General features: G+C 46.3%; 1 protein-coding gene across 3 annotated transcripts; it reads left to right on the top strand.

Moving 5' to 3' along the window:
* The first annotated feature begins 35 nt into the window (after window positions 1–35).
* Window positions 36–27,826, top strand: OSCP1 (organic solute carrier partner 1). 3 transcript variants are annotated; one of them, XM_068539538.1, is made up of 10 exons: window positions 36–223; window positions 9,309–9,463; window positions 13,777–13,884; window positions 14,396–14,476; window positions 21,899–22,002; window positions 22,486–22,614; window positions 23,152–23,221; window positions 25,070–25,209; window positions 26,131–26,194; window positions 26,435–27,826. In XM_068539538.1, exons 1-10 carry the CDS (start codon window positions 112–114, stop codon window positions 26,549–26,551), a joined length of 1,080 nt encoding a protein of 359 aa, XP_068395639.1. In that variant the 5' UTR covers window positions 36–111; the 3' UTR covers window positions 26,552–27,826. The 3 variants fall into 3 exon arrangements, with proteins under 3 accessions (XP_068395639.1, XP_068395637.1, XP_068395640.1); XM_068539536.1 differs by having other exon boundaries at window positions 13,717–13,884; XM_068539539.1 differs by lacking the exon at window positions 36–223 and adding an exon at window positions 2,275–2,342 and having other exon boundaries at window positions 13,717–13,884.
* Window positions 27,827–27,984: the final 158 nt, after the last annotated feature.

The raw sequence follows: 27,984 nt of genomic DNA, 5'->3' as shown, positions 1-27,984 counted from the left end.
CGTCCGCCGTGTTACCTAGCAACCGGGTTTCGGGGACGCGTCTGACGGGCCTCCAGGCCTCTGGCTACCAAACCTCCGGGCTCTGTACCAGCTGCGCTCGCTTCCGGCACCATGTCGGTGCGGACGCTACCGCTGCTCTTCTTGAACCTGGGTGGGGAGATGCTTTACATCCTGGATCAGCGGCTGCGGGCCCAGAACATCCCGGGAGACAAGGCCCGAAAAGGTGAGAGGGACCAGGCCCGCACAGCCAGCCCCCGCCCCCGCTCTCGCAGCCAGAGCTCCCCAGCCAGACCCCTTTACAGACTGACCAACACCCCTGCACCCTGCTCTCTCGTAGCCAGGGACCTCTTTCACAACCCACAGCCCCATCCAGGCAGAGCCCCTCATGAGGAAAGTCCCCAAAAGATCGTTTCACCGCAGAGGAATTTAATACCCCCGTTGGATATTATTAGGGAACCGATCCCTCCGCCATTTACTCATCCCCTTAAATTGGAGATGATTTCCCAATCTCTCTTGACAACCGGTCCCTCCCAAATGTGGGAGTCCCAGTGGCCCACCACCTGGCGACACGCTGCTAATCCGAGCATCCTCTTTCCTCCCAGGGAAGCTTCTGAGCCTCCATTCCTCTGTGTGGTATCTTCCTTCATAAACTGGAGGCCAGTCTTGCTAAGTGCAGAAGCTATTTCTCGAAAGGTGAGGTTCTGAAGTAACATAGATAAATAAGAAAATAGAAGACAAGTTGTAAATCTTTTCCCTTCACAATTGTTTGAAGAGAATGCAGTTGTGGAAGTAATGATATGAAAGCTTCTGAAGTGCAAAATGTGCCTCCCATGCACAGCACATCTAACCCCAGAGGAATGGCCACCCAGAACTCTCTGCCACCCTTTTTCTCTCCCTTTTTCCCCCTCTTCTCAACCAACAACTGTTTTCACCAAGTTTCCTGGATTAACTATGAAGGAGATATTATATTTCAAGGTAGAGGAAGAAAAGTTGGTATAAAGGTAACTGACATAGCCGCTGGTTAAAACATTTATTCTCTCCAACAGTCTCTGTATGCTCCATTGATGTTAAACATACAAATTCAGATGTTAAGCATACATATTCGGATATTCACTACTGTATCTGTGCAATTGAGTCCAAGTCCATGCATAAAGAGATAAAAGAACTCCCTATAGCATACCTCCTCCATTCATTCTGTACACTGCTGCCAGTGAGCTTTCTAAACTGCAAATCCGTCCATACCTCCTGCTACTTGAGACCCTTTGTCAGCTTTCCACTGCTGTCTGGATGGAGGCCAAGTCCTTGGCAGGACATTTCAGGGCCCTTCCTGATCTGACCTCTGTCCACCTCTGCAGTCCCACCTTTCACCACTGCCTGCCTCCTACTGTGTATCTTAATACCAAAATGCTTGTAGGTCTCCATTTAAAGCATGTTCATTCGTGTTTCCATGCTAGTAATTCCCATTCTACCCCACACCTCCCATTTCCATGCTAGTTATCCCCTTGCATCCTGCATTATTCACCTTAAGAACCATCTCCTTCTCATCTCCGCATGGGAAAGGGCCTGCGCATACTCCCATAGCACCCCAGTGTGTCCCTCTCCACCTTATCGCTGGCCACATTATACTGAAATGGTCTGTATATGTGTCTGTCTCCCCCATGTGATTGTCTTATTCATCTTTGTATTCCAGCACCTAGCATAATGCCTACAACAGAATAAATCAGTGCTCAGTAAATGTTTGTTGAACTGCTGTTTTGTATGACATTGCCATTTCTTCCTCAAGAGGGTTCTGTTTTCCTTGGCGCTATGTTATGTGATTTCATCTGGGCTGTTGGCACTAGTGAGCTGACAGGTAGTTCTTGGACTGGTAGTCTGCATCTTGGAAGGCAGTGTAAATTAGCAATTAAGAGCATCCTCTCTGGAGTCATGCAGATATGGGTCCCAGTTCCAGTTTTGCCATTTAACTAGTTGTGTGACCTTGGAGTGTAACATCTATAAGCCTGTTTCTTTCTCCATAAAAGGGGAATAATAATATGCACCTTACAATGACGTTGTAACGATCAAATGAGGTCATGTATTTAACACGTTTAACCCAATGAGTAGCAGGTGTGGTCTTTCAGGAGGCGGTCTGGGCAAGACCCTGTGAATACTAGGGGACTGGCTTCCTTTGTGTTCAGGAGCTGCAGTCCTTCTGGGTTTGCTAGATACAGCTTCAGAGAGTTTCAGCCACCTTTCGTAATTTACCTTCACACACTCATTCCTTCCACAGTTGGGTTGAGTGTCAGATGCCATGTGAGATGCTGGGTGGAGCCTGAAGCAGCCCTTCTGCACATTCACTGGAGGTAGGGCTTTTGATCAGTCTGTCCAGTAACTGATTCTAAACCTGGGGGATATGTCTTCCTAATACAACAACAACAACAACAAACATTTTTTCTTAATTTATTTATTTTATTTTTTTGACTGCATTGGGGCTTCGTTGCTGCACGCGAGCTTTCTCTAGTTGCGGTGAGCGGGGGCTACTCTTCATTGCAGTGCGCGGGCTTCTCATTGCGGTGGCTTCTCCTTGCGGAGCACGGGCTCTAGGTGCGTGGGCTCAGTAGTTGTGGCACACGGGCTCAGTAGTTGTGGCACACAGGCTTAGTTGCTCTGTGGCATGTGGGATCTTCCCGGGCCAGGGCTCGAACCAGTGTCCCCTGCATTGGCAGGCAGATTCTTAACCACTGCGCCACCAGGGAAGCCCCAACAAACATTTATTAAGCACTTACTATGTACCATAGACGTCTCTGAACACCTTAATCCCCACAACTATCTTATCATATAGGTAATACTCCTGTCCCCATTTTACAGATGGAGAAAGTAGGCTAATTTGCCCAGGGTTACATAGCTGGTAAGAGGAAGAGTAAAGGATTTGAACCCAGGTCATCAGACTCCAGAGCTCATACTCTTCACCCGTATCCTTAACTGCTGCCCTGTACTTCCATACCCGAGGGGACTGTGTCAGAACCTTTGTGGGGGGAGTGGGGTGGGGAGGGGACTGGAAGATTGGGAGGAGGGGGAGAGGTTTGAAAAAAAACCCAGTATAACCACTGATTTCATAAAAGAAATGACAGAAAGTAGCTGGTTGATGAGGACCTGCAGAAGACAGAGCGAGAAAGCAGGGCAGAGGGTGTGGGATTCAAAACATCGAGAAACACTCATCTCTTCCACCACTTAAGAGTTGGTGTAGCTGCAGGAGCAGGGCCTCTGTGACAAACGCCCCTGCACAGAGGCCTGTAAAACACCGGACGCGGTAAACTAGTCCTCACTGAAGCTTTGAATGGAAATCGTATTTCTTCTAAATGTTTTCACTGCCTTATACAACTAATTGGTCTCCTGGAGGCCATCCTGCTCCCACGAGGCCAGTGCAGATCTTGCAGTTTTCCCCCACAGTGCAGCCTTAGTTTAGCATTCAACAGAAAGGAAGTGCTCTCTCTGTGGGGCAACTTTTGAGTGTTGCATATTGAATGCGGTCCCATGTTTAAGTAATTGCGAGAATAATAAAAGCTGCCTTTGCCTCACTCCCACCCTCTTAAAGATACTCATAAGTAAGACCCTCTTACATTTTGTTTACATTCCTCAGTTGACAAGGGGAAACTGAGGCATGGGGCCATTAAGTGATTTTCCCAAGATGCGCAGATCACAGCGTAGTACTGAGCAACCAAATGCTGTGAGGTTCTGTTTTTATTTTTCTAGTTCCAATTTAACAGGCAGCTCTGGATATCCTTGGGCCTACCTCCCACTCCAAATATAAGTAAAGTGGAATTGTCACAAACAAGTCATCTGGAGAAATAATAGAAAAACAGGGCATCCTTTACCTTCCCTGGATCCTCAGGAGGAAGGGGGCCAGGAGCACACAGCACGACAGAGACCTCTGCTGGAGCTGATTGTCACTGCCTGCAGGGGTGCCTGGTAGCCCTGGGCATGCGTTCACCAGCTCGGTTTTGTCAGCAGCAGGTAATCACTGTCCCTTAGGGTAGGTGAGCCCCTGGCAGCCCCTCTGTTCCCAAACACACCTTCAAGGGGGTTGCAGCTCTCTCTCTCTGAATTCCCACGAGCCTATCAGGCAAGACCGCCTGTAAAATAAATGCCACGAAATGATAGAAGATGCGGACATTATGCCAAAGAAGCCAGCATCTGCTTTAAGAAGGCCAGACTCTTGGTGCTGCTTCCCCAGTGTTTTCTCTCCTAAACCCTGTGACTCTTGTGGGAGAAAGATGATGAATTTTCCCAGAGGAGTCTGACATTGCAGTGGGAACCCTTTGCAGTTAGTTAGGACATGGCACTGGCTGTGCTTTCAGGCCAATCTCTTCGAAGCTGTTGGTATTGTGTACTGAAGGCACATATATGCTTTGCTTATAACCTCAGAAATCACCTCTCAAACAATCCTGTGCAAATGTTTCCAAACTACACCAAAATACAAAATGTTTTTGAAATGTGGATGTGCGGAGAATTCTGTTTATCTGTGGGTGGTTTTTCTAGACTGAAATCTCTCCCAAAAAATTAAGGAAAAAAAAATCACCATCCTTTATGGGTGGTGTCCAGAGTTCTGCAGTAGAGAAAGCAGAATTAGGAGAGAAGCCAGCTAAGTGCCTGATGTGTCTGTTTCATCCCCACAACAACCCTACATGGTAGGTGCAGTTATAATCCCCCTTTCACAGATGAGGAAACTGAGGTTAAACAAGCTGCCTGAAGTTATCAAGCTAGTAAGTGGTAGAGCCAGGTCTCAACCCATAAAGGGTCTTGATTCTCACAGATTTCTCTAGCCAAGTACATTTTTCCTTATTTGGTCTCTTCTTGGCATCTCCCTGACTACCTTTGTCCTCAGGAGCTTTCTGTACAGTGGTCCCATCGTTATTTCCCTCTTTTTACATGGAAGTCATGCCTCTCTCTATAAAAAGTAAACCAGAAACAAATAGACTTTTTTCACTATTAATTCACGTTTCAAGTTTTTTAATTTGAGCGGTTCTGTCTGTACTCTAGAAAACGAAATCTTACAGTAATAAGAAAATCTGGTTGTGAAGAAAGAAAATCCTTTCTCTCCCTTTTCTGGGGATTCTTCTTCCTGGTGGAAGTTAGTGTTTTTAAAAGCCTTGTATTGAATGATGTGTACTTTCAGAGTGTTAGAGGGGATGACTTCTTGAGCCTTTCAAGATAAACCCCAGGGTAGCTAGTCCTCCTGAGCTTCCTCTCCTCCTAAGCCACCCTCTGTAAGATACAGCCTCCCTAGGGCTTTTTTGGAACTTGTTGTTTAACCATCATCCTTTTAAGAGTTCCAAATGGAAGGCAGAGCATTTGCATTAAACATTAATGCAAACATGAAAAATAAAGTTTCATAAGCCAGGTAATTGGAATTGGTATTTTTAAAGCCTCATTGAAAATAACGTTCTTGCTTCACGAACTGGTGTTTTCTTTTTATATGCTTCATGTAGATGAATGGACAGAGGTGGACAGAAAACGAGGTATGCTATTTCGGGGCTGCATGTATTCAGTCTGCATCCACAGATTCACCCAGTCCTTCATCAGCGGGGCTTAAAGTGGGACCACTCTAAATATTTCCAAATAAAAGAAAAGGTGTGAGTTTCTCTTTAGCTGAGACATCGGTTATACGTTTGAATCTTTTACTTAAATAAGTACAGAGTGGAAGATGAAAACCAAGGAAACATTGGCCAAAGGACCGTATTGCACCTGAGGTATTTGTCCCTTTTCATCAGTTCCAAGCTTTGCAAGGATAGCTGGAGCAGTAGCTATATTTCTGGGTAGGCTGTCCTATTTAGTCATCCTTAAAACAACTCTGTGATAGCATCGTGTAGCTTAAGAGCTGTTCTGCTTAGCACACGGAGATATCTGTTGAACAACCGAGAAAAATGGAAGCCTATGGCTGCATGGCCACCAGGATTGCGTGCGGAAGGCATGACACGCATGCACTATGGCCTTATCATGCCAAATCTTCAGTTTCCTCTTCACCTACAACTAGCAGCAAACCTGAAAAAGTTGTCGATTCCTCAGAATAAAACCTTAGCCTTTCTCACCTTTAACTGTCACGAATATCTTCCATCATTTGACATTTGGGTATACTTTATGCACGTCATAGCCAACGTCCTCAATATTTTAAGTGCTCTCCCCACACCAAGTATGCTGAGGAGATAATGTATACAGTATTTAAGAGCACAAGCATTAAAATCAAACAACCGCATTCTAATTTCAAGTCCACCATCTGCTGTGTGATCTTGGACTTTAACCTTTCTAAGGCTCAGTTTTCCCCCTTGACAGAATTGGATAATAATTCAGAGTTGTCCTGGGGTTTAAATGAGATAATGCATGGAAAGTTCTAAACCCAGTACTTGGAACATAATAAGGCTTCAAAACATGCTAATCATCCTGAAGTAGTAGCTTCTCTGTTTTACCCTTGGTTCCAAGTTGTATGTTCCCATAAACAATAAAATTTACAGCAGAGGTAGTTGATAAAAACTCAGTTGCTTTCACCCAGAGAATTATTTCATCAGGCCAGGCTCGAAGAAAAGCCCAATCGAAGTGGTTGATACTCTTTTATAATATTTCACAACCATCTTTCACCACTTCTCTTGAGCAATTTTTGGCCCACCTCTTGACGCACGGCAGAACTTCAGGTGAGAAGTATGGATTTTGAAGACTCTTCGTGTAAGTAATTGAATCACTGGAATTTATCTTAAGTGTCCAAAAATAATAAGCAGAAACTGACTTCATAATCTGAACCCGGGATTAGAAGCCTGATATGTTAAGAACTCAGTTATTGACCCTTCCAGTGCACCTGTGAAAAACCACCCCACTCCCTGCCTTTAGTCTGCTGATGAAATCTGGCTGCTAGCACATTCCTGCCTCATGAAAGTATGCAGAGCTCATGAGAGTGCCAGAAACTAACACCAACACCAACTGACAGATCAGGTTAAAACTATTTCTCAGGTTTAACTTGAATACGGTGTGGGCTGCTACTCTTGGGCAAGGACAAAGTTTACTTCCTCTTTGTGCCCTGATGTTTATCTCAGTGTCTGGTACTCAGCAGGCCTACCTCAACCAAGTGCCAGGTGAAGCACACTGTGAGGTATAAGCATGTTAATTTGTGCCCCCAAGCTCTTTCCAAAGAATTAAGTGAAAGGTGGGCGCTCTGGGTGCCAGGGCCCAACCGTAAAACTGCCATTTCCTCTTGGGGGCATTTGTGTTCACTGCTCTGCCCACAGGGACAGGGCCTGTCGTACTCTCTTTCCAGCAGGAGAACTTTCTGGAAGTTCTCGTGCAAGGAGCCATGGTGATACATAGCTTATTCACTTCCCAGGGGAAAGGCTTCATTTTGCTTTTTACTTTGCCAGAGTGGCTAACAATCACCTTGGGATTTTCTTTCTTTTAGAGCTGATTTATTTGAGTCTAAGCTATTTTCCTAGATTCTGCTAAAGGCTCAAAGACCCTAGGGACATATTTCAGCCCCTAGGTGAATGGGAGCTCTTTGTAAGCGTGAACATAATCAGAGCTGATGTGATTCTTTAACTTGAATTCTTCCTCTTTGGCACTCCTCCCTGGCCTACATACACCTATGGAAAATACTTAAAATTCTCTCTTCTGAGGCTTTATATGTGTCTTTCCATTTGTAGCTAGTTCCTTGCAAATTCTACATGTTATATAGGCTGTGGTAAGAAAAATGTCAGAAAGCCCAATTTATTGCAGGTCCTTGCTTGGTTAGGTCAAAGGCAAAAGGCTGTGCTTGAGGCAAACCCAGAAGAGTTCATCTGTCTCTAGGGAGACAATGGGCAAATGTTAGTGCACATCGAGGGTAAGCTGCCCTGGGTTGGAACTGTCCAGTGTGAGGGATGCCCTGTGTTGGTAATGGATCTGATTCTTCCTCACTAATGGGATGGAGTATAGAGTAAAATCCAAAGGTCAAGTGTGAGTTCAATACTTCTGGAAGGAGTCACAGTCAGTTTGTTCTTTTGTGTCGGGGAGGGGGCAGTGGGGAGGGAGGTGTTTCCCTTCCCCCTCTCCCCTCTCTCTGTAGCCCTTCCATTTAAGATTTAAGTACGACTAGCCCTCAGCTCCCCGCTTCTCCCCAAAACTGCTCTTTGAGATACTTTAAAATGCTGGCCTGAGCCCTCAGTGTACGTCTGTCAGTTACTTACAGGTTGAGAGGGTGCCCGAAATCATGACCTTGCCTTCACTCTCTAAGATACAAGGCCACAGCCAGTCACCTGGTGTGTCCTCTGTGTGGCAAGAGAAAGAGGCATCTGTATCTTTCAGCAATAATCACCCACATTTGATAATTGATTTTGTATAATTATGTTAAGTAACCAGTTTTCTTTCAAATTTTAATTACTATGAATGTATAGTCTCAGCATTCATATACACTCACCTTTAGGCAGGAATATATCTGGCTTAATTAAGAATAATCTGTGTTCAACCATACCTGTTCTTATTTCTTGTACCAAAGGGTTTTCCTAGCCCTCAACTAATGTTATTTGAGCAGCACAAAATATCTAAATGAATGAGTGAATGAAAAACTAGAATTATAGAAACTTTGGTTTGCACACACCTTAGGACCTTTTATTCTCACTGCATGGACATTTTCCATCTGAACAACAGTATGAGACATATCACTACAGTATAATATCAATATTATAGATCATATATAGAAATTAAGGCATCCTAAAATGGTATTTATCTGAAGTACACATCTTACAGATACATTAGAAAAGTTTTAGTCTCTAACCAGTGGGTAGACTTGTCTATTTTTGTAAACTGTTTTGCAAAAAAAAAAAAAAAAGAGTCAATTACCATTATAGGTCCCATTTTTATAAAATTTAATTTTAAGTAAAAATGTTATAGACCTGCTAAACAAACAAACAAAACAGCACGATGCTGCTTCTCATTTTAAGGTAGAGCTCTAATTGAAAATAATCTTTTTAAAAGATTCTAATAGGAATCTATTTTAAAGAAAGAAGAAACTTATCCCCTATCACCAAGTGAGATAATGTATGTAAAAGTGGTTTGTAACCTTTGAAGCACAGCATATTTGTACATTGTCACATGTGTGTTTGCCCTGAGATGGTCTCATAAAGCACTCCTGACCCTGCTTTCTACTGGGACACCTGTGTGGTTTCTCCCCAGGGAGCAGATCTCACCAAACACATCCACATCCCCACTCTACATAGGCCCAGCTCCTCCATTCCATTCGTACACAGGGAGCATTTCCTGAGTAAAGCTTCCGCCAGTACCTTGCTAAGCTGCATCTTCTCTTGTCTCTACAGTTCTGAATGACATCATCTCAACCATGTTCAGTCGAAAGTTTATGGAGGAATTGTTCAAACCCCAAGAGCTCTACTCCAAAAAGGCCCTGAGGACAGTCTACGACCGCCTGGCTCACGCCTCCATCATGAGACTAAACCAGGCCAGCATGGATAAGGTGAGCAGACAGCTGCCTCTGTCCCCTGGGCTGCATTTCTTGTGGATGATCACAGACTGGAGTCAAATGAGATGACGTATGCAGTGGCACCTGGCAAAAGACAGGCACATGTAAACACGGGCTGTTCTTGAGTTTCAAGTTGGGAAGGACCTCAGAAGTCATCTGCACCAACCCCTGTGTTGTTTATTCCATTATGTCACCCAAAGAGTGTGCTGATTTGCATGTCCATGTTTAGGAACACCTTAACCCAATACAAGCACCCAACCCTAAAAGCTTTAATTCTGCTTCTTCCTTAACAAAGCTCAGCTCTGCAAACCAGGCATTTTTTTTTTAAAAGCAAATTCAAAACTGCTCAGTCTTTATTGGGTTGGCCAAAAAGTTCGTTTGGGTTTTTCCGTAAGATGTTACGGAAAAACCGAAACGAACTTTTTGGCCAACCCAATATTTATAATATATACATATCTGTTTCTTTGCAAAACCAATTTTTAGGGTACTCTGATTTTAAAAGGAATAATTCCAAATAAATAATGGCAGAGAATAGATAAATCTCCTGTTCATAAGAATTCCAAACACTTATATAGATACTCTGCCCTCAGGGATAGAGAGCATAACTCCCCACTGCTTGAATGTGGCTGCACTTGGTGACTTCCTTCCAAAGAAGACAGTATGGAAAGGAGGGGGAAAACAGCTAACTTCTCAGTGGAAAAACATGGCAAATATTACCTCAACCAGGTGATAACGTCAACAGTGATAAGCCATGTGGTGGTACCCTGATACGATGTGATGAGGATAACACTTTGTCTCTGTGATCTTACTCCCAAAAACCCACAACCCCAGGCTGATCATGAAAAAAACATCAGACAAATACCATTCGGGGGTCATATTACAAAATACCTGACCAGTCGTCAAAGCTGTCAAGGTCACCAAAAACAAGGAAAGCCAGAGAAACTGTCACAGCCAAAAAGAGCCTAAGGAGACATGATGACTAAATATAATGTGCGATCCTGGAACAGAAATAAGACATTAGGGTAAACTAATAAAATCTGAATAATACATGGACTTCAGTTAGTTTTTAAAATAATGATAATAATAATTCCTTTTCAAGTCCCTTCATTATGTGAATTTTTATAAATCATGAGGACTGACAGTGGGTGCCAGCTGGGCAAAAATCAACACTGTCTCATTGCTGGTACCTGGAAACCTCAGAGAGACAGACTGCCTTTAACTATGCCCTCTTACCTTCTGCCACTTACCTTTAGAAAGTTACTTTCTTTCCCTGAGCCTCCGTTTTCTCATCTATAAAATGGGGATAATAACAGCTACTTCATCTGTTAGTGGGAAGATTAAGTGAGAAACATAGATATAATGACACAAGAAGGCCTGGCACATAGATGTTCGATAAATGTTCGATATCTTCTCTTCTCTGTTTGTTCCTCTCCCTCTGCCTTTAAGAAAGTTTAGGTTTCCACTGAGAAAGGACACAGAACTTGGAATAAAAAAACCTGGGTTCAAGTCTTCTTTCTACCAATAGCTCTGAGACACAACTGACTGAATAACTCTTTCATCTGAACTTTCATTTCTTCATCCTATACCTGTTTTTATCCTTTATTCCTAGCACAGTGCCCTGTACACAACAGGTACTTAATGTTTTTTGTTTTTTATAAATTTATTTATTTGTTTGTTTGTTTGTTTGTTTATGGCTGCAGTGGGTCTTCGTTGCTGTGTGCAGGCTTTCTCTAGATGCAGCGAGCGGGGGCTCCTCTTCGTTGTGGTGTGCAGGCTTCTCACTGCGGTGGCTTCTCTTGTTGCAGAGCATGGGCTCTAGGCGCACAGGTTTCAGTAGTTGTGGCCCACGGGCTTAGTTGGTCCGCGGCATGTGGGATCTTCCTGGACCAGGGATCGAACCCATGTCCCCTGCATTGGCAGGTGGATTCTTAACCAGTGCGCCACCAGGGATGTCCCAGGTACTTAATGTTTGATGATGATGGCGGAGAGTCTTAAATCTACATCTCTAGTATCAGACACACCTGTGTGTGTGCACGCACACACACACACACACACACACACACACACCAGGCTGCTCCTGCTGTATGCCACTTTCTAAGCGAGATGTTTATCTGCATGTTGGAGAAAGGGGATCGTGTAGAGGGTTCTAGCACGTGCTTCAGGATCTGACCGTCTTTAGTTTCAAATCTCACCCTACTACTAAGTACCAGCTATGTGAAATTAGGCAAGCTTCTTCATTTTTAAACTTGGGATAATATGTACCTCATAGAGTTCTTGTGAAATTAAAGGGGATCAGTTGAGGCCATGCGTATCCACGTGCTCACACAGCACTCAGGTTGCTGTAGTTTAATTCCCAAGCCCACCTCAGATGTGTCCATGCCTTCTCTCCCAAACTCCCCTGCCTCCGTTGTAGCATCATGTATCTCCCAGGCACTAAGTTGGAAATGCTGTGGTCCTTTTGGACAGCCCTCAGATCGCCTCCCGAATCCAGTCAGGCAGGCACCATGTACTGACAGCTTTCCTCCTGAGTGTCACGTGCTCTTCTTTTCCCTTCCTTATCCATCCCCACCATCTTTATTCCAGGCCTTCCGTCTGGGTCACTCCAACAAAATTTCTTTCACTCATACAATCAGTCGATGTTACTGCCACCCTCTTAGGAGCCAGGCACCAGCTAATCCTCCCCACTCCAGTCTCTCCCTTCTCTCGCATCTCATCATGGCCAGAGTCACCAATCTCACTTAATCACTACTTTTATCACGTCAGCACAGAGCATTTCAGTAGCCCCCTAATTCCTACCACATCTAGTCTAAATTATCTTGTCCATCTTTCTAAAACCTCTAATACTCCAACCTTGCCGTACCCACCTTCATTTCCCACCACCCCGAACACAAACCATCCCCTCCAGTCAGGCTGCTCTACTCTTTCTCCCAGGAAAAGAGCACGGCTATGGCTGCCTCCAGACCCTCACGCATGCTGTTCCCCTCCACTAGAATGCCTTTCCCCTCCCTCAGCCATCTGGAACCTTGCCTTGAGTCTGTAGCAGGCCCAGTTCTTCCACAAAGCCTATCGTGACCACTTTGGTCCTCACCAGTGTCTCATCTCTGATCTTCATGGGTGGTCATACCATACTTGGGGCTTGTTGATCTCTTACTAAGTTTCATTTTTCATCTCATACAGTCGTGGAACTTCATTCTTGCCACTTTCACATGTGTTTTCTCATTTACTCCTCTCAGCCGTTCTGCAATGTTGGGAAATTAGGGAGTATTTTTTTTTAAGATTTATTTATTTATTTGGCTGTGTCGGGTCTTAGTTGCAGCATGTAGGATCTTCGTTGCAGCACGCGGGCTTCTCTCTAGTTGTGGCACTCGGGCTCTAGAGCGCACGAACTCAGCAGTTGCGGTGCGCAGGCTCCAGAGCATGCGGGCTCAGTAGTTGCAGTGCCCGGGCTCTCTGGTTGCGGCGTGCAGGCTCCAGAGCACACGGGCTCAGTAGTTGCAGCACATGGGCTCTCTAGTTGTGACGCACGGGCTCCAGAGCGCACGGGCTCAGTAGTTGCGGCACACAGGCTCAGTAGTTGCGGCGCACGGGCTCTCTAGTTGTGACGTGTGGGCTCCAGAGCATGCAGGCTCAATAGTTGTGGCACACGGGCTCTCTAGTTGTGGCACATGGACTCTAGAGTGCACAGACTCAGTAGATTTGGCATGCAGGCTTAGTTGCCCCGTGGCATGTGGGATCTTAGTTCCCCAACCAGGGATCAAACCCATGTCCCCTGCATTGGAAGGAGGATTCTTAATCACTGGACCACCAGGGGAGTCCCAGGAATATTTTTTACACATGAGAAAACTCAGGCTCAGAGAGGGGAAGAGACCTGGCCAGGGCCATCCAACAAGTCAGCAGCAAGGAGGGCTTGAATTTGGGTTTTCATTCTCCACGTCCAGCACCCTGTCCAGGGCCCCCAGCTGCCCGTACTGTTTCATGTGTATTCCATCAACAATACATGTAAGCTGGCCAGAAATCCTGGTTTGCCCAGGAATATCCTGGTTTACTCCTTTTGTCCCAGCTTAATTATCACTATCACCCCCTTTTACTCTCAACAGTGTCTTGGTTTGAGTGATGACTAGATATGGTCACTGAGCTGCATGATAAGCCCAGAATTGGTTTCCAGTAAGTGCCGACTGAATCATTGTTTGAGGTTCTGATGTCTGCCTTTATGGTCCTATTTCTTTTATTCATGTATGGGTTGGCAGCTCTATGACCTGATGACAATGGCTTTCAAATATCAAGTATTGCTGTGTCCTCGTCCCAAGGATGTGTTGCTGGTCACTTTCAATCATTTGGATGCCATCAAGGGATTCATCCAAGACTCCCCAACCATCCTGCATCAAGTGGATGAGACTTTCCAGCAGCTGACTGAAGTAAGCGTATCGTCAGTTTATCACCTCTCAGCCCCAATACTCGTTCTCATTCCTCTGTTAAGAACAGGCAGATTCTATGACAAAGAGAACAGGGTGAGGAATGACAAAACCTGCCTCTCCCAGAAAACTCTCAAAATCTCCAGGTATCCGTTTTGGAAACACAAGAGACATTAGCATCTTATACCCTCTCACTGTTGCCTTCATAACTGGGGAAGCAATGATACAGAGCATAGCTGTCCTCTCCTAACTTTTCTGAAAGGGAGTTGGTGGTGGATGCCCTATAGAATCGCGGGGAACAGGGCAGGTAAAGTGCACCCCGCTCGGTGTGCCGCCGTGGGGCTTGTCCCTCAGGCGAGGGTGCAGTGCTGGCCCTCCTGCCCCTCCTGCCCAGCAGCTGAGTCCTCTCCTTGCTCTCTGGCTCCCATCCCTGGGCACCCACCCACCCCTGCCTGTCTGCACCTTCCATCTCACTTCTGAAAGTGGAACGCCTCTATCTGCTTTGCCTCCGCAGACATACGGGGGTCTCTCTGCGGGGGAGTTCCAGCTGATCCGGCAGACGCTCCTCATCTTCTTCCAGGACCTGCACATCAGGGTGAGTGAGTGGGCGGCCGGGGGGCACCCTGCCACTGCTGTCCTGGGGAGACAGGGTGCAAGTGTTCAGGGCAGACAAGGCTGGGATTCTGCCCAGTTAGCAATATCCTCGGTGTTTGGCTCCATGATGAGAAATTTTCTCATAACAAATCTCAGCAGTTTTTCAATGGACCAAGGAAGACGGTGATGCCACCATTCCCTCCCAGTTACCTTATGTGTTTCTTTAAAATATGGCTTCTTCCCTTGCTGTTCCAGGCCACCAGCCTGATCTCAATTCCAAAACCTTTTCTCTAAGCCTTTATCATCTTGACTTCTCCAGTGTCTGAGCTGTCAGGAGGCTGCCCTCCTCTCCATGAAACTGTCGCCTTCCATGGAGTTTCCTGGCACCATACCGTCCTGGCCTTCCCTTACCTCTCCCATCTCTCTGCCTTTCACTCTTTCCTCCCCCTCCTCCTGTCTCCAAACCTTCCGCCTTCTGCCTCTACCCACCCCCTGCTCGTGAGGAATCGCTTTCCTCCCCACTGTGGCTGCCGACTGACCCTTCCACCTATGACTCCTGCATCTAACCTCTACCCAACCCTTGCCCCAGCCCTGCCGTCCAGACCCACATCTCCACCTCTTTGCTGAGACACTCCCCCACGCCCACAACCTAACATCTGCAGCTAAACTAGTCTCCACAATTCAAGTCCTGCCCAACTTCCTGGTTTCTTTTCAGGGCGCCACCATCCCTCGGCCACTCGGCTCAGAACCAGAGCGTCACACCTTTGATTTCCCTTCTCTGACCTTCTAATTGCTTCTATGGCCCATCGAGTCTGCCTTTTCACTCTCCACACCCTCCTTTCCGTTCCTGTCGCCACCAGCCCAGCTCAGGCCTTCATGCTTCTTGTTGGCTCTTGCCTCCCAGTTGACCCTGCCTCCTCCAGACAGCTCTACACCCTAACTTTGAAAAACACATTTCTGAGCTTCTGAATTTGGGGCCTGTCTCTCTTGCACAGGACTTTGTTCCTTCCCAGAATTTAACACACTGGTATGGGAGGGTGGGTGATACAGCAAAATGAGCCCAGGCTCTGAAGTCAGGCACTCCTGTGCTTGAATCCCACCTACAGCACAGCTCCGTGACCTTGGGCAAATTACTTCCCTGGTGCCTTAGTTTCGTCATCTGAAAAATGGAAATCACAGTACCTAATTTAGGGTTTTTCAGGAGGATTAAGTGAACCATCACATGTAACATATATGTATTTGCTTGTATCTATATGTATACGCTATAGAATGCTTCTGGAAGGATGTACAGGAAACTGGTCACAGTGGTTGGCTCCTGGGAGTGGGGAACTGCATGGAGGATAGGGATACAAGAGAGACTGACTTTACCTTGTGTACCCTTTGAACCTTTTTTCTTTTTTTTTTTTTGGCCGTGCCACACGGCTTGTGGGATCTTAGTTCCCCGACCAGGAAACGAACCTGTGCCCCCTGCATTGGAAGCACAGAGTTCTAACCACTGGACCGTCAGGGAATTCCCACCCTTTGAACCTTATAAGTTGTGTACATGTGCATGTGTAACATATTCACAAAATAAAATTCAAACAAAAAAAGAAATAGAATATGCTTAGGACCTGATTGTTATTTCCCTCCTATGGACAGGGAAAGACAAATAGATTTCAACGCTGAGGCCAATTTTATTTTTAACCCCTATGAATAATTTCATTTGCTATGGATGGAGCAATAATAACATCAATATAAATTAAGATCTCTAATAGTCATCAATTAAAATTAAAAATATGAAAGTACAAATAAGATTAAGTTTTGCATTGCTTTAAAATACTGAAAACTCTGCATCATATGGTTGTCAAGACTGCATATTTGGACGTTATTTTATGGATTGTAGTAATATAAGCAGCCATATTGATTTCTCAATTCTGGCAAGATAAAATTCATTATGATAAAAAGACTTTCCTAATAATAAGTCTATAACAAAATCATTAAAATATATTAAACCACAAAATATATTAAGCTTTAATTGCTAAATGGGCAGGCAATGAAACATCAGAATGTTCATCAAGAGAAATAGGAATCACATATCCTGACATTACTCAGCCACCGATCTGTAACATCTGGCTGCTTTTCCAAATCTGGTCTTTAATGGTATTTCTGCTCAGCTGCAATTTATGATTGCCTATACAGATTCTCTCCGTGTTCAAAACAATCTTCATAGATTTTAGATTTGTTAGCAAAACTAACTAAATCAAGAAAACACAGCTCTGAAAACTCCCTTGCTCATTGTTTAACCAAAGCAAATGCAAGACTCCTCATCCTAATGTCCAAAGCTTTCTGTGATATCACAAAACAACGTGAAGTGGCCTTAGTATGGTCAAGGCCTGACCTGTGCCCCAGGCTCCAGAGGCTGCACGAAGACCGATTCCATTTGGAGTCCTGAGCAGTTACGTACAACCATCTCAAGTCCCAACCCCCTTCAGCTCTCCAGAGCCCCTCCAGAGTCGCCTCCTAAAAGGTGGGCCCTCAGGTCACCCACCCTCTTCCCAATGCTCCTTCCCACACGTGCGTCTTCTATCAGGGACTTTCTTCCTGTGCTCCCGCTGTTCCAGCTGTTGGAAAACATAACTCCATCTTTGCCTCTTCACAGCACGGTCCTTACACCTCCACTCCATTATCCACTCCACTGGGAAATAGTTCATCCCTGGAAAACTAGTCAGTCTAACAAATATGTATTGAGTGCCTACTCTACACCAGGCAGTTTTCAGTCCTGAGATACAGAAGTGAACAAGGCAGAGGCCCTGCCCTGAGGAGGTTCCGTGCTAGTAGGGAGAGACAAGGAGGACACGTAAGTCGTGTTATGGCTCTGATAACTCTTAGGAAGGTGGCCATATACAGTAAAGTTATAGAAGGCAACTGGGACAGGATGTTGCCTTAGACCAGCACTGTCCAACAGAGCTTCCTGTCGGTGATGGAAATGTTCTGTATCTGCGTTGTCCAATATGAGAGCCACTAGCCACATGTGGTTGTTGAGTACTTGAAATATGGCTAGTTCGACAGAGAAACTGAATTATAGATTTAATTTAAATAGTCATGCTTAACTGGTAGCTACCATACTGGACAGTACATCCTTAGACGATAGAGGCAAGGGCAGCTTTTCTGAGGACAGATATTTCAGTTGAGAGTGTAATAACAAAGATCTCAGGGGAGAGCATCTAACCTGAAGGGACAGCTGGTTCAAACGCCATTAGGTAGGAAAAAGCATGATGTGCTCCTTGGACAGAGCGAAAGCCAGTGAGGATGGAGCATATCTAGGCAGGGGTGATATTTAAAATAAAGTTAACCACCTGTGCAGCATGGGCACTAACTAATCAGAAGAGATGCCAGTCATGAATAAACTGGTACCTACCTACCAGTTGACTTAGCTTTAGACCCTAGTAAAGGAGTTTATTCTAAGAGTAAAGCAAAGATCTGGAGCATCTTAAGGTGAGTGGCAACATGATTTGTGTCTGGAAGATGAATTAAATGGGACAAGGGTAGAGGTAGGATAGCAGTTACAAAATCTAGGTAAAAATGAAAGCGCTTGGATTAGGTGCTAGCAGTGGAGACACACATGGAATATACCTTCAGGGCAGGGCCAGTAAGATTTACTAAGAGATTGGATGTGGGGAATGAGGGAAAGAAGAAGAAAGAAAAACTCCTAAGTGGCTGGTGCCATTTTCTGAGTGGGGGAAGGACTGAAGGGAAGTGTATTTGAGTAGAAAAAATAATCAATTCTATTTAAATTGGATTTGCTCTCCAAGTAGCAGAGTCAAGTAGGTAGTTGAATACCTAATCCTGGAGCTCAGAGGAGAGCATCAAGCTGGAGACGTAAATGTGGGAATCCTCAGCATACAGCAGAGAGACGGTATGTGAAGTCTTCTGGCCACCTGAAGGAGGCCGGTCATTCTCCCTCATCCACAGGCAGGATGTGAGAAGCAGAGTCAGCATTCTGCCAGCTTCCCCCTCACCTTCCGATCATTATTTTCCTGCCCTCACAAACTTAGCCCTCCTCTTGTAAGGCCAGTCCAGCAACCATTACACCATCCAAAGCCCTGCACTCATCCCTCACTGCTGAAACCGACTGCCAAGTCACTCACCCACATTCACCAAGCATTTACATCCCTGGCTCACTTCCTCCGGGCCACCTGACTCCTACCATCATCCTGTGGAATGTGGGTGCTCATGGAGATGTCTCATCCAGCACTCCAGCCCCACAGCTCCGTGACCTTCATCCCCTCTTTCCATAGGAAACGTGGCTCCTGCCTTCAGGACCTCATCAGAGAAGGGAAAGTGCTCTAAGTACCTTATGTATGTTTGGTTCCGACCCAGAAGAGTATGAAGAGACAGGACACAACGTGGGCCATGGCCACCTCTACCCAAGAGCATCAGGGAGTCTTCATAGAGGATCCAACAGCTTTTAAAAGAAATAGGTTTTGGGGCCCTGGCGGTCCAATGGTTAGGACTCCATGCTTCCACTGCAGGGGGCCCGGGTTTGAACCCTGGTCGGGGAACTAAGATCCCACAAGCCATGTGGTGCGGCCAAAAAAAAGAAAGAAAGAAAGAAAAGAAATAGGTTTTCACCAGGACCATGGGAAAACAGGAGGAGGGTTTAAGAGGACACCATCTCAGTAAAGGCACAGGCATGTAACAACCTGGTGTAATTGGTGCAGGGGGCCAGAAGGCTGCAAGCAATCGAGTATGGCGAGAACACAGGGTTCAGGGAGGAACGTGGCTGCAGAGAGGAACAAGGGCCAACTGGACATTATCTGCCAGGCAGCAGAGAGCCAGTGAAGCAGGAGAGGGACATGGTCAGATAGGAGTTTAGAAGAGTCTCTCTAACAGCAAAGTGGAGGATGGATGAAACACAGATGAGAGCGGAGGCAGGGAGACCAGTGTGGAGGCTCTGCAGTGGCCAGGCTAGACGTGATGAAGGTCTGCACTAGGGAGCAGGGTAGAGAGGAGGGGCCAGACACAGAAGTGATCACCAGGTGGGCAGGGCTTGGCGACTGAAGGGCCATGGGAAGGTGGTGGGCAGGGGACTCAGACTGCTGACTTGGTGACCTGATGGTGTCATTCACTGGGATCAAGTTAGGGAAGACAGCTTGAGCCCTGTTCTGAGCAGGGTGAATTGGAGGTGCATCCCATGGAACCCATAGGTGGACACGTTTAACAGGCAATGGGGTAGATGGGTCCGATGCCCAGGGAGGAAGACTGAGTGGAAGCTCCAGGTCTGGGAGCCATCAGCGCAGAGGTGAATACTGGCGTGTGGGTGTAGATGAGATCACCTCGGAATAAAGAGGGTGGAGTGAGAGGAACAGGGCACGGGAGAGTCACACCTACAGCTGAGGGCCAGCAGAGGGGCTGGGCAAGCAGGCAGACCCAAAAGTCCCATCCAGCCAAGGACAGATTCTCAGGTCAAACACACACTTGACTTAAATTTGTACATTTCAGATCTATGACATAGTCAACCCTGTTAGAATTAGCTAACAGAGAGTCCAGTACCTACATATGGTCTCACTTCTCTCTCAAAATTTTCTTTCTCCATGCTTATATTCATATCCCTTGGTCACAGAATCTCAAGGTTAAAAATTTCTTAAAGCCAAACCCTCCAACCAACCCAGTGTGCACATTTTCCCCAAAACATGCCTTGTGCCTGCCCATCTCAGCTTCTGAAGTGTCTTCACACCCACCTTCCTCCTCCAGGCCCAGCTCCAAACCTGCAGTCGCACCTACCCACCCCCTCTGCCTGTGGTCATTCTCCTCAGTGGGCTCATCTGCATATTCCATTCAGCATATCATGTTTTATAGTGTCGTCATTTTTCCATTCTATGCTGTGTCCTGTGCCCAATTAGACTGTGATACTGAGAATATTAGTTATCTCTCATTGAGCACTTCCTATGTGTCAGGCTCTGTGATAAGTGCTTTTTGTTCATTATCTGACATAGTGGTCAACTACCCCATTGAATAGGTTCTGTTTTTATCCCCAGTTTACCAAAGAGAAAGGTGGCGTAACTTACCAAAAACCCCAGAGCCAAGGAGAGGCCCAGCTGAGGTGTGAGCCTGGGCAGCCTAACATCGGCAGGCCAAACTGCCAGCATACAAATCCTTACCACTTGGCACTTTCACTGCCTTGCATGCAACAGATGCTTACTCTTGATGATATTACTAATGTAATCTTGTAGAATTTTAGAGTTTCAAGGGACCTTCAAATGTATCTCACTTGGGCTTCCCTGGTGGCGCAGTGGTTGAAAATCTGCCTGCCAATGCAGGAGACACGGGTTCGAGCCCTGGTCTGGGAAGATCCCACATGCCGCGGAGCAACTAGGCCCGTGAGCCACAACTACTGAGCCTGCGCGTCTGGAGCCTGTGCTCCGCAACGAGAGAGGCCGCGACAGTGAGAGGCCCGCGCACCGCGATGAAGAGTGGCCCCCGCTTGCCGCAACTAGAGAAAGCCCTCGCACAGAAACGAAGACCCAACACAGCCAAAAATAAATAATAAATAAATAATACATAAAAATTTTTTTTAAAAAAAGGGCCACAGTATGAAAAAAAAAAATGTATCTCACTTTACAGATGAGGAAGCTAAGCTCCAATAAAACTGATTTTTTTTTTTTTTCTTTTTTTTTGGTGGTGCTGCGCAGCTTGTGGGATCTTAGTTCCCCGACCAGGGACTGAACCCAGGCCACAGCAGTGAAAGCACCGAGTCCTAACCACTGGACAGCCAGGGAACTCCCCAATAAAATTGATTAACTGCTACAATCTTGATGGGATTTAACCTGCCCAAGACCTGAATACAGAGCACACGAAGGAAGGAGTAGAAGTAAGCATCATGTAGGGTTTTCAGGCACAGAGAAGACCTTCAGACTCTAATGCCAGCTTGGATCCACCAGTCCAGCACATAGCTGAGAGCTTGGAGTCAGAAACACAAGGGTTTGAATCCTCAGCCCTGCCCCTGGCTGGCCTAGAGGAAGTGTCTTAACCTCTGAGCCACCAATTCCTCATCTGTAAAACGGAGATAATGAGGTTCTTATAGCTCAAGCCTCACAGCTGTATGGAAAGCTTGCAAGGAACCAAGGAATGGGTGTGGAATTTGGAGTCAACCTTGGCTTTGAATCCTGGTCCTGTCTCTTCCTGTTCTCTTTGGGCAAGTCATTTCCCTCTGTGAAACTCAGCCTCCTCCTTTAAGGCAGGGGTAGCACTACTCACCTGGAAGATTTGATGTGTGGCGCCAAAGAAGTTCCATGTAAAAACACTACACCTCTGCAGGTGTTAGTTACGGTGAGTTTTTCTCTCTTAGGTAGCATTCTTAAGCCATTACACACTTTCCATCCTCAGAATGCATATGTCTATGGAAATAGACCAAGAAAAATGACAATAAGTATTTTTTTTCCAGGTGTCCATTTTTCTAAAGGACAAAGTTCAGAATTCCAACGGTCGCTTTGTGTTGCCAGTGTCTGGGCCTCTTCCCTGGGGAACCAAAGTTCCCGGACTCATCAGGTGAATTCTCAACAGTAATTGTCAGACCAATGTTTGGGGTGCTGGGAAACCAGTATGTGGGCTACCACGTAGAGTGCAGCCCTGCTGGGGCCCCTCCTTTTCTTCAGTTAAGCACAGCAGTGAGGAGGTGAGGTTTAATCCCAGCTTGTCACCTCGCAAACACTTGAAGCAAACCACCCAGTTCTCCAGGATTTATCTCATCTATTGAATGTTTACTGTGAGGATGAATAAGATAATACTGTAATGCTCCAAAGTGCTACACAGCACCCGGCACATAACATGTACTCAATAAATATTATTATTATTATTATTATTATTATTATTATTATTATTATTATTATATTACTATCATTACATCAACCAGCATCTTTATCTTGAAGCAGTGCATGAATTCCCTTTGGTCCCATAGTACCAAGAATAAAGAAGCCTCCGGGACTCTCCAAGCTTGGAGAACACGTCATCATGTCCTACTTTGTATTGTAGAACATTCAACAACAAAGGCGAAGAAGTGAGGAAGGCAGAATTCAAGCACGGCGGGAGCTATGTCGCTGCCCCCAAAGAAGGGTCTTTTGAACTCTATGGAGACCGAGTCCTGAAACTGGGAACTAATATGTAAGCAAATTCTTCCTTCCCCAAATGAATTCAAGTCCAACGGAGGTCCCTTCACTTAAAAAACCAGCTTGACTTCTGCTATGAAAAATCCCTGCTGACAATTGGAGGAATTTCCCCTTAGATACACGGCATGCAGAGCCCCGACGTTTCCAAAGGGCACCTCAGATTTCCCAACATAAGGTAACTTAGCAAGTTGGAAAGATAAATAATTTTAAATAGCCATGCAAGAGAACTAGCCAAAACCTTTGTTGCAGTGGCGATCTGACAGTGCCTGGCCTTCACGTACCTATCACGTTTTTTTCAGCGATACACATTACTTTGCCAGAGAAAAAAATTTCCACACAGCTTCACAGATATTTTGTTTGGGGAAGAAGCAAAATTTGAGTGGCTGACACCCACTTAGTTGCATTCTGTATTCCCAGCACCTTTCTGGACACTTTTCAATGCCTCAAAATAAAAACTATACACTAATTGAGTTAGAAGGAAGTCAGGGTAAAAGGCCTGGACAATGTTTTCGTGGTTTTCTGTTGCCACCAGGTACAGTGTGAACCGGCCCATGGAAACCCATATGTCTGGAGCATCAGAGAACCTAGCTGCACAGACACAGGTGAGCTTCTGCCTCCCTTGTTTATCTTCATAGCTTATTTCTAGATACAAGAGTCTGGATGGGGAGAGGGAGGGATCTCTAGATTTCAGAGCTGGCCAACATTTCCCTCATTGTTTGCAATCTTCTCCATTCCGCCTTACCAGTACACAGGTTTTCTGGTTTTTAATTTTATTTATTTATTTATTTATTTTTGGCTGCGTTGGGTCTTCATTGCTGTGCGTGGGCTTTCTCTAGTTGCAGCGAGTGGGGGCTATTCTTCATTGAGGCGCACGGGCTTCTCATTGCGGTGGCTTCTCTTGTTGTGGAGCACGGGCTCTAGGCACACGGGCTTCAGTAGTTGCGGCATGTGGGCTCAGTAGTTGCGGCTCGCGGGCTCTAAAGCACAGGCTCAGTAGTTGTGGCGCACGGGCTTAGTTGCTCCGTGGCATGTGGGATCTTCCCGGACCAGGGCTCGAACCCATGTCCCCTGCATTGGCAGGCGGATTCTTAACCACTGTGCCACCAGGGAAGTCCACATCACACAGGTTTTTAATTACAGTTTCTCATGGAGACTTCCAGTGATCTGACTAATTAGGTAATTTTAAGCTTGGCTCCACCACCATAATTAAGCAGGAACCACACACCAGGACATGTGAAATAGCATCGTACCAGTGCTGCGAGGTCCGTGGTTGCTGAGTTTAGCACTTGTGTGTATTCTGATCCTTCAAACATCCCTTTTCAATGCTTCCCTGTGTAATGATGTGGAAGCTAAGTTCAAAATGGGGTTTTTGGTCCTCTGAATTCTGTTGTACAAATTTTCACGGAACTAGCTACCAGCTAGCTATAGGACAAATCATGGAATATTCAGTTATTCTGTAAACATTTACTGAACTACGTCTATGGGCTGGGTTCCCAGGACAGAGCTGGCTTAGATGTGGTCCCATCCTGAAGGGGCTTATAAAGACAGTGATGGAACAAATAACTACAACACGGCGGAAGACACTCGCTGAGCATTCTGAGTAAAGAGCTGTGTCAGAACGCATGTCCTGTCCAGGGCGGTGGGAGCAGGGGACAGGGAACAAGAAGGCTTTTCAGCGGAGATGACATTCAAGCGAGGCTGTAGAGTGAAGAAGATACTAAATAGCCCAGAGGGAGAAACAGGCATACAAACCCAGGTGACAGTATGAGCAAAGGCACCCAGAGGCATAGTGTTGGGGGAAGCAGGGAGGCAGCGTCTCTCCCACATGGCTAGATCATAACACGATAGCAGCAGTGGCCAGAGATTCTCCTGGGCAGGGACATGGGGCCTGATTCAAGAGGCACAGCAGGGGAAGGCTGGGTTAGAGAGAGCCGGTTAGGAGGAGGGGGGAAGGCTGCAGTGGGACCAGGCAGTGAGAGTGGGAGCCACAGGACGGAAGGGATTCGGTGGGGGGACGGGGGGAGGGGTTGTTCACGGTCACCACCTGAGCGCAGAGTGGTCGCTCCCGTGGAATGAGTGCCCTTGGACCTGGAGCCTCCAGCCAGGCTACTTGTAAAGGCTGGGGGAACTAGATTGCCTGAAGGAGAAGCAACGGTTCTTCTCCTTCAAGGAGGAAGGTAGTTTGAGGAGAATGGGGATCCCTGGGGCCCTCCCCTCATCTTGAGAATCTCTGGTTTGTGCCTTGTTAGAGGCCCTCTGCTTCTGACACAGGTTATTTCTCTCTTGGTTAAGCCTGTTTTCTATGTTTCATTTGGACCCGGTCCTTCCCAGAAGTAATTTAAACTGTTATCGTTTTGTCTTGTTTTATAATACCACCCCGGGGCTCCGGGGTCTCAGCAGAAAATGTGATCACCTTCATGTGGCTAAAAATCATGAAACTGTTCCTGCAGGAAAGCATTGCTCCAAACCCTCTTGCTAAAGAAGAGCTGAATCTCTTGGCCAGGCTGATAGGAGGCATGGAGATTAAGAAACCCAGTGGCCCTGAGCCAGGATTCCGGTTGAATCTCTTCACCACTGATGAAGAGGAAGAGTACGTTTTCAGCCTGTTTCTTTAGAGACCTATATAAAAACCCTAAGTGTGATAAGAACCGAAAAAGGACTGTTATAAACCAATGACACTTATAAACACAGATGTAAAGATCACAAATGAAATACCAGCAAACTCAATAACCTAGTTAAAGAAGAATCCACCAGTATTAAATAGCCTGAATTTTGTGGATTCATTCAAAAAAATAGTTCTAATGTTTCATTTGGCAAAGCACAACTCAATGAGAGAATTGGAAGTCAAGATAATCATGTTAACAAAAGACTGTTAAGAAACCAGAAGGAGGTCGGAGCATGATATCTTTGGGATCAGTCTCCCCCAGAACCAATAGTGGTGGCAATTCACTGAGACTGACACAGCACTTCACAGTTTACAGAGCACCTCTGCCTTCATTATCTCATGTGATGCTCCTCTCAACTAAATATTTGGGATGGGGGTTGCCTTCTATTCCCCTCTCCACTGAAGTGGCAGGTACTGTGGTACGTGTGGGGACCCACAGATGGAGTGGAAAACCTGGGACCTGTCCTCAGGCACTCCCAGTGTCGTAGGAGCATGAACACGTGCACAAGTCACTCGAGCGCCATGTCATAAACACTCCAGTGGAGGACACGGCGACTGCCTTTGTACCCGCGGATTGAAGGAGTTGGCAACTGAGCTGGGTCTTGGAGTCTGCCAAGCAGAGGAAGGGGGAAAACGTTCTTGGCAGTAGTATGTGCAAAGGCACAGAGACATAAAAGGACTTCTTGGAGTGTAGGGTGCACTGGTTGGGGACAGGGTAGAAAGTTGAATGGAAAGGGCAGAAGGTGAGGCAGAAAAAATAGGTTGCCAAATTATCAAGGGCCAGTTTGCCACACTAGCAGGGAGAAAACCCTAACCTTTGACCCATTTCTCTACCATCTTGTACAGACAGGCAGCGCTAACCAGGCCAGAAGAGTTATCCTATGAAGTTATCAACATCCAAGCTACTCAGGTGTGTGCAGGGGATTACACAAGTCAAATCTTATTCCCCTCCTCATCTTATAATAACACTGAACTTCAAAGGCCCTCCCTTCTCCTCTCTAATCGGCACGTAATGTAGTCCCTATTCTGACAAACAGGTGAGGAACTGAAATGCATCACAGTGGTGGGAAAATTAACTACCAACTGCACAAAGAGGCCATGGTGCCCACACATCCTCCTCATTCCCTTCCACCTCTCATTTCTCTCACAGGACCAGCAGACGAACGAAGAGCTGGCTCGGATCATGGGGGAGTTTGAGATCTTGGACCAGCCAAGGCGGAATGCCAGCAAGGGCGATGATTTGCTTGCCATGATGGATGAGTTATAGCTGTGCTGACCAGGCACGCCCCTCCCCCTACAGAGAGGCTGCTTGATGAGGACCCCGGGGGATGCCCCAGGGAGCCAAACGATGCTGCTAGTTTTCTACTAAGTGAAGCCCTTCCTTACCTCTTGTTCCTGTTTATGTCCTAACGAACTGTGCGGGTCTCCCTCAGGGAGCACAGTCTCTGGAAGGCACACACATATTCATATTTTCAGCAAAATATATTCTGGCTTTTAAATTGGACCTTTCCCATGTTCTTGCTAGTTTTATGGCAATCAAAGCATCTGGAGCCACAGGTTCAAGCCTGAGAGTCAGTAAGAGGGCGCTCCTGTTGCCGTTTTCATTACAGCTTTGCTCAGGGGACCTACTGCTCACAGATGCCTGTGAATCATCACAAAACTTCAGCGCTTTCTGGGATGTATTCTGCCTTGTGAGTTTGACGTAAGTGGAAAAGGCAGTTGCCTCAAACAGTCGGGGCCCAGTTTATACAGCCCTCCTCTCCCTGGCACACTGGGAACTGTCACCTCAGAGGCAGAGGAAGCAAGGCCGTGACAGGGAATCCTCAGGCAGGCCCCGCGCAGAGCGTGTGGGTGTCTGTGGTTCTCCGCACATCTCTCTATCCATATGTAGTGTGGGCTTATCCCATATGGAAATGTGTACCAAGGAAACAGTTTGCTTTTTAAGAATGATACGTCCTCCTTACCCCCAGAGTCTTCCTCTGCCACTTAGTGTTCTTGCCTTCTAAAGACACCCAGCATGATGTGCCATGACATTTGTCTCCTCTGCTTCGCCATTAGTGGCCAAGCAGAGCCTTAAGTTGGATGTACGGGAGGTGCACATGGTGTACCACTTTCCCTTCCGTGCACCAGATGAGTGACTTCCCTTGGCAGGATGCCAAGTCTAATTGGGATCCATGAGAACTATCTCAGGCCAGGGCTGCCCAATTGGTTCAGGAAGGGGGGTCAGCCCTCCACCTCATAGTCATCCCGAATTGAGTAACTGGCGGGCCCAGGATCAGCCAATATCCAGAGGTCAAGGTACATTCAATTCCTTGGAAGCAATATCCAGAACGGCAGAGGGTAGGAGAGAAACTGAGCTGAGCTGATCATTGCCTGAGATTGAGCCAGCCACCAGGACCACTCAGGACCCTTGCACCCTAGCCAGAGTTGAGGCGAACATACTTCTGGAATGCAAGGGTGCCTGTCCTTTAGCTTACCCAAGGCATAGGGTTTGGATACAGAAGGGTAAATCACCCAATAAAGTTGCTTCCTACCCATGAAAGTGGCTCTTTCTTACCCACCAAAGCCCCCAAAAGGTCCGCTGAGGAGGAGAAGCACACCGTGCTGTGTAAACTGCTTCTTACAGGCTCACAAAGTGCCTTCTGTTTTAGTCTCTTTTAAGCAATCTGGCCACCAGTTGGGGTGGCCTGACCGGATGAC

The sequence above is a fragment of the Eschrichtius robustus genome, chromosome 3 (genome assembly GCF_028021215.1).
Source record: "Eschrichtius robustus isolate mEscRob2 chromosome 3, mEscRob2.pri, whole genome shotgun sequence".
NCBI lineage: Eukaryota > Metazoa > Chordata > Mammalia > Artiodactyla > Eschrichtiidae > Eschrichtius > Eschrichtius robustus.
The sequence above is the reverse complement of the archived record's forward strand: the minus strand, read 5'-3'. Positions and strand labels throughout refer to the sequence as shown.

Bases quoted from the DNA above. Each gene is read 5' to 3' on its own strand.
- OSCP1 (XM_068539536.1), top strand. From the start codon at position 112: ATGTCGGTGCGGACGCTACCGCTGCTCTTCTTGAACCTGGGTGGGGAG. The intron at 22,003-22,485 runs GTGAATTCTCAA...TTTGTATTGTAG, and splicing joins AAAGTTCCCGGACTCATCAG to AACATTCAACAACAAAGGCG. The intron at 25,210-26,130 runs GTACGTTTTCAG...CATCTTGTACAG, and splicing joins ACCACTGATGAAGAGGAAGA to ACAGGCAGCGCTAACCAGGC.